The sequence below is a fragment of the Siniperca chuatsi genome, linkage group LG13, assembly GCF_020085105.1.
Source record: "Siniperca chuatsi isolate FFG_IHB_CAS linkage group LG13, ASM2008510v1, whole genome shotgun sequence".
Lineage (NCBI taxonomy): Eukaryota > Metazoa > Chordata > Actinopteri > Centrarchiformes > Sinipercidae > Siniperca > Siniperca chuatsi.
The window spans coordinates 13,124,937-13,131,820 of NC_058054.1; the positions used below are offsets into that span (position 1 = coordinate 13,124,937).

The 6,884-nt window shown below is 41.2% G+C and overlaps 1 protein-coding gene across 1 annotated transcript; it reads left to right on the top strand.

Annotated features, from left to right (window-relative positions):
- The first annotated feature begins 317 nt into the window (after window positions 1-317).
- On the top strand, window positions 318-5,575 carry gpaa1 (glycosylphosphatidylinositol anchor attachment 1). Its single transcript, XM_044220576.1, has 13 exons — window positions 318-451; window positions 851-968; window positions 1,116-1,295; window positions 1,674-1,785; window positions 1,930-2,077; window positions 2,166-2,267; window positions 2,416-2,612; window positions 2,744-2,940; window positions 3,085-3,238; window positions 3,400-3,471; window positions 3,571-3,767; window positions 4,475-4,645; window positions 4,749-5,575. Exons 2-13 carry the CDS (start codon window positions 895-897, stop codon window positions 4,990-4,992), a joined length of 1,848 nt encoding a protein of 615 aa, XP_044076511.1. The 5' UTR covers window positions 318-451; window positions 851-894; the 3' UTR covers window positions 4,993-5,575.
- Window positions 5,576-6,884: the final 1,309 nt, after the last annotated feature.

Below are 6,884 nucleotides of genomic sequence, written 5' to 3' on the forward strand. Positions count from 1 at the left end.
ATACATGAAATAAATTTTAGAAACACAAAATGCTGACTTGACCTCTGTAACTGAAAATCTGAAATTGTGTATGTAAAACTACTTTAAATTATTTTACAAAAGCACGGATTTGGCCTTTAATACACACAAACCAAATGTTTTAATGCAAATCGTAACAGCAGAGAAAGGGCAATATAATAACCTTGAAATAAAAATGAATAATAAAGCAATTCATTTATATCTCTGAGAAAGTTTACTTATTTTTCATCCTTATTATGCTGTTATTTTTTTGTGGGATTAATTCTTTGTTTATTTTATTTAGATTTATATTATTCCCTATTGCTTGACCGGAAGTCGGTCCGCCGCATTAACGCTCCCGCAGGAACAAGGAAATTGAAAACATTTAGCAGCGGCTGCTGTGAACAAGCCCCACCTCTGCAGGTGGATGTGAGCCGCAGTACACTGGAAAGAGGTATGTCTTCATACATATTATGTGAAATATTGAAAAATTAACCACGTAACTGTTCATCATAATAATCACCTTTACAAAGGACAACGGTTTAAAACGCTTTACCATCTCGCGAAGCCAGCTAGCTAGCAGCAAGCTAACCACAGCTGTCAATAGATGCTATGACAATGGGTGGCAGAAAAACGATTTCTCAGCTCGAGCTGAATGGAGACCTATATAATGACTGGCATATGAATATTGGACTGTCATATATAGATACAATGCATGCTATCATGTTTGCTGTTGTCTCCCCCAGTAATAACTGATCTAACGTTATAATCACATATTTCATGTGTATAGATGACAGGTATAGTTCATAGACTGTAGTCTATGGTACACTTACAGTGCGTGTGTTGCCTTCAGGGTCCAGTGTATCCAGGCGTTATTACGATACAACGGGCAACAACATGGGACTGCTGTCTGACCCCAACAGAAGACGGGCTTTGATCAGCCTGCTAACCCGCCTCAATGCCCCAATCTGGTGAGTTTATAGTCACTGAAAGATTAATGTGGCTTAATGAATCAGTGACTTTTTAAAATCCAGTTTTACACTTTTCAACACCCAATGTGCACCTGTGCTTATAACTGTTATGATTTCTGTCGTTTTAAATCTATCCCTTCATGTTAGTGTTCTCTGCTACATGGCGGGTGTGGCCTGGTTCATGGGGTTAGCATTTGAGCCGTTCACTCTGCGGACATACATGTCAGAGAATGCCATGGGGTCTACAATGGTGGAGGAGCGCTTTCCAGCAGGGGAGAGGGCGCTGGCCACGGGCAGAGAGTTTTCAGCTCATAAGAAGAAAGCAGGGTAAGCAACACGACGCTACAAACAAATGAATGAAAAAGTCTATAAAGTTTATAATCGCTGATTTGATCACGATGACTGGTTTTCAAGAGCATGGAGGGTCTACACTGATCTGTGCCAAGTAGGATAGGATATTATGAACAGCCAGCACTTTACACACTATTGAGGTTTTTGAGCAGGTTAACAAAAGACATCTGAGCACAGTGCATTTAATTAGGACTATAACAAATATCATCTGTAAATGTGTGTAAATGAGTCTTTTCACAGTTTGCTAGGATTTTAAAGGTTTCCTAGTGTGTTTTTTGACTTAAGCCTCTATATAAGTCCAATAATATTTGCTCCTGTTCCACCAGTCTAATGTGACCAGTTGTTTCTCTGCAGTGGGATGCCAGTGGATTGGCTGGTGAAGACTATGCAGGCTCGAGGGCTGGAGGTGTTTACCCAGAGCTTCTCTCGCACGCTGCCCTTCCCTGATGAAAACAAAGAGAGATATGTAAGTTTGTGATTGAAGACTTATTCAGTTGCTTTATTAAGGATGCTTTTTTTGCTCACATTTCTGCTCTCAGCTGGTTTTTATTTTATTTCTATGCATATTCCACAGCTAATCTTCATCTTACATTATCCTTTCTCCTCTCAGATGGTAAAAGGCACAAATGTATACGGAATCCTTCGGGCCCCCAGAGCTCCACGGACTGAAGCCCTGGTGCTCAGTGCCCCCTGCACCCCAGGCGATAACAACAACCAGGCAGTGGGGCTGCTACTCGGCTTGGCACAGTACTTCAGGAGTGAGTACGGAACCCACGGCCCTCTCCACCGTTTGAATGACATTGCAGTTGCATTTCTTGTTTTAATGACTGCTGTGTTCCTCAATAGATCAGATTTACTGGGCCAAGGACATCATCTTCCTTGTGAATGAGCATGATCTGATTGGCATGCAGGCCTGGCTGGAGGGCTACCACCATACCAACACTACAGGTAATCACCAGCATTCACAAACATCAACAAATATCCCCGAAAGTATTAAATTCTCCCCATATGTTGGCAGTTAACACCATTCATGCAAAACCCTTAAAAAACAACAAGACATCCCCAGTTGACTGTTCTTCTGTAATGGTGCATCTAGGTATGGACTGGTCCCCACTTCAAGGCCGTGGTGGTTCAATCCAGGCAGCTCTGTCCCTGGAGCTCAGCAGTGACGTCATCACCAGTTTGGACCTGGTACTGGAAGGCCTCAACGGCCAGCTCCCCAACCTGGATTTAGCCAACCTCTTCTATGCCTTCTGTCAGAAGATAGGAGTCCTTTGCACCATCCAGGGCAAGGTGAAGACTTGTGATTCAATGTAGTAGAAACACATTTTCTCTTCCACCATGTGATTGGTGAGCAGAAGGATTGGATAACCTTGGTGTCGGATGGTTTTTATTTTGCTTTGCTTTTCGTTTTGTTTCTACAGCTGCAGAGGAATGACTGGGACAGTGTGTCAGGCTACAGCCATTCAGTCCAGACCATGATGCTGATGGTGATGAAGCAGGCCAGTGGGCGGCCTTGGGGGGATCATGGCCTTTTCCTGCGATATCACATTGAGGCTGCCACCATCAAGGGCATCAACAGTTTCCGTCAGTACAAGACCGACATTACTACCATTGGCAGGTCAGAGCAAGTGTATACTGACTTTTGTTAGTATTTAAGTTTAAAGTTTTTATGTGCCTATTTTTTGTAGGTCCCCCTTCATAAGCTGACACTTAGCTACTGGTTTTGTTGTTCCTTTTTTTTGTCGTAATGAATATCCTCTAGGCTCCTGGAAGGAATGTATCGTAAGCTGAATAACCTCCTAGAGCGCCTACACCAGTCCTACTTCTTCTACCTCATGCCGTCCCTCTCTCACTTTGTCTCCATTGGTTACTACATGCCAGCCTTCGGCCTCCTCGCAGTCATCCTGCTGCTTCGTGTATCCTTTCAGTTATTTCACTTTCAGTTTCATTTAACTACAATGGAGAAAAGCAAATTAATCACACACTGCAGCCCAGGTTATTGATTATATGTTAACAGTGTGATTTTAACACGGCTATTGATATGTGCGTGTTAGATTTGCCCTTGACTATGATACAGGCCTTAGACCTGTGGGTTCATCTTGCGAATCCACCACAAAGAACAGAAGATGGAATCGTTGACACTGAGCAGGTAAGATGCACACATTACGACAAACGGGTCAGAAATTAAATGATTTACTTATCTTGAGTCAATTAAATCACAACTTTAATCGAAACTGCTTCCTCTCAGCTGTCCAGTCCAGGAGTGCTGTCAGTGTTGACTCCTCTGGTGATCAGCCATCTGACTGGAGTAGCTCTGTACACCCTGCCAATACATTTTCAGGAGATGGCTGTGGAACACTTCCCAGTGTCTGAGACCGAGGCTGTGGTCCTGACAGTTATTGCGGTTTACACAGCAGGCCTGGCTTTGCCTCATAACACACACAGGTAGTTCCTTACACCTGCAACATTCTGATTCAGATTTTTGACATATATGTTTTTTCTTTTTACATACCTTTAATGCCGCATTTTCTTGGTCTTAAAGACCACATCACATGTTAAGTCATACAGTATTCTGAGCAGTATTCTGACTCTTATGTATGTAATGTACAAAACCCCTAATTTCTTTACCATGCTATCCATATTGCTAATTGCTTTTTGTCAGAGATCATATCACCCAAACTATTTACTTAGATATTAATGTACCAATTATATTAACACTGAAGTTACACAATGATTCTGAAAAAAATGCTTTTGTGAACATGCAAGAACAGATTAAAAGCAGAAAACTGTACTCAAAGTTCCCACACTGTGTGTGACAATGACGTACTCACACACACACACACACACACACGCACCTTTAAATATGATTTTTAGCCCTAAGACTGTGTGTGAACTCATTGTTGATATAATTTGTGCACACATTTTCTTCTCAAATGTTTATCACAACTACAAAGTTTTTGTCCACAGGTTTATAAAGGGCTTTAAAATTATTCTTGAACATAATGTCACAAGCTCAAAATCTTATTGACCCCTTACTTGAGTCCATAGATTCTGCTGTCAACTAACTGAAAATATCCATAACATGCACAGCAGTTAGTTAGAGCATTGTGATGCCGGAGAGTGAGCTGTTTGTCATGTCATGTTTGTTGAAGGCTCCTGTCGGGTGAGGGGACGGAGCAGGGCTGGAGAGTGCTGAAGCTGGTAGCTGTGCTGTACCTGGCTGTGCTGCTGGGTTGCACCGCCCTCATCAACTTCTCCCTGGGCTTCATCCTGGCTCTCACCCTGGTGCCTGTGGCTGCCTTCGTCACACCCCACGTACCAAAGTAATACACCTGCACAGGCACTTGGGCCATTGTAGTTCTGTACTGCCACATGTTAGTCAAACAGAAGTAAAACCATACTCTCTTCTTCTTCTCCCCTCTTTAGGGTTCTGTCAGCCTTTATCCTGGTCATCCTCAGCCCAGCCTGCACACTCCTCTTTTCTGTCTTTTTCTTCCAAGAGCTGCAGGAAATGCCTGTCAGCTTCCAGGACGGTTGGTTGCTCTACCTGTCAGTCATCTCCCAGGGCATCCTGGACCACTCCCTGTACGGCTCTTTGGTTTACCCACTCATAGCCCTGCTGGTCTATCCTTGCTGGCTGCTTTTCTGGAACATCCTCTTCTGGAAGTAAATGCCAGCCATACAGGACTAATGAAGGCTTTCATGGTGTTCTCAGGTTTGTCTTCACTGGGGGAAATGTGAGTGACAGTTAAATCCACTGGAGAGATTGGAGAAGAAGAGGAATATCTGTAGTTGACTTGGAAAGAATGCAGTGACTCCCTTTTTTTGTGGACATTTTGTTGCTATTTCATTCTTAAAACATTGGAGAAAAATCAGGTTTTCTTGATAAACTAAGCAGAAGACTGTTTTGTACTGTACATCTCACTTACAAATAATAAGCGGAAGAGGGGTCGATCTTTTCATAAATGTCATGGTTGGGTGGCTTTCTGTAAATGAGTTTGGTTTAAGGATTTCTTTGTGGTACATAAGAAAAATGACTGCACTGTTTTTTAGTTCTTTTGTTTTATCACGCAGGATGGTGATGGATGAAATGGTTGTTGAAATGGAAGAAACTACCTGTTAGTCTGCCTCCTTATCTGTATCTGTTGAACAAGCCATCACTACATCTAATATTTTTATACTTGTTTTGATAACTTTCTTTGAAACATGTTTATTTCATATTTATAAATGCCAAATTAAAAGACTGAAAAAGATTGTTTTTCATGTTTCATGCATAATGTAAACAAAAAATTATGTTGAGTCATGGATCTTAAAAAGATGGTTGTTGAAAGACAAAATATGGAATATAAGCAACATGACTACCTGCATTTACACAACTCAGACTTGAGTTATGAAACTGCAAAAATGGTGGAGTTCAGTGACTGACCATTCATAGCAATTAATGACGACTAGCAACAAGTTAGAGAGAGTCAATCTTTGCACGATTCCCTGCAATACACTAGTATCAACACCATAATGAAAGCACTGCACGAAGAAATTAAAGGGGCACTTTAACGATTTTTCATTAAAAGGTGCCCTGTGGAGTTTTCTTGTATATAAACAAAAGTTATGTTTACATTCAGTATTACTTACCAAAGCACACTGTGTGCATGCTTGAGGTCTAACAAACCTGATGAATGCATTTTCTTCCTCTTAAAACACTAGCAGAGCCGATTTTTCTTAAGTTTGAAACCAGCACCTGTGCACACAAGATAAACAAAACGAGGACCCACTAAAAAAAAACAAAACTGCTCCATAGTGCCGCAAGAGGTAAAAAAATAATAAGGACCTCCATAGGTTACCTTTAAGCAGACTCACAAGAGACACACTGAAAAAAGCATGGTATAAAATGTAAAAATCAGTGGCCAAGATATCCAGGCTCAAGCTCCAGCACTGGATCCTACATTTCCCACAATTCAACTTAATAGCGTCTTTGATAAACCCCCTATCTGGTTAATGCTGTGTTACTTAACATGGGATGGATGGTAGGGATGGGAAAGTCTCCCATGTTTATGACTTGTGAGCGTTCACGTCAAGACAGTTGTATGATTAAGAGTTGGTCATATGAGGATTACCATACTTGTCAATATAACGCTATAAACTTTGGGTTTAATTACAGTGAACAACGAATTTTGGTTGACGGAGTTGTCCATATTGGTTTGAGCTCTGAAGCACTTTCTATTATTAAGTGCCAAGTCAGATATATCAGAAAAATCAGTTTCCCAGTCATAATTATGACTTGGATGTTGACATGAATGCTATTTACAAGTCAGAAACTCATACTTACAATAACTCCAAGATAACACGAGCCCAATCCAAGATGCTGCTATTTTCTTTAACTTTAAGTTCCCTCCAGAGCCACAGACGAGATTATACAAGTGTATCTCAGGTTGAGTAGTACTCCTGAGGAGTAAACTGAACTTCATCTGTAAAACTGGTGGAGTACTCCTTTAAGCTGTGCACTTAAAACCTGATGTATAAATACAATTACTGTATCTCAGAAGAATAGACCAATAGACAAAC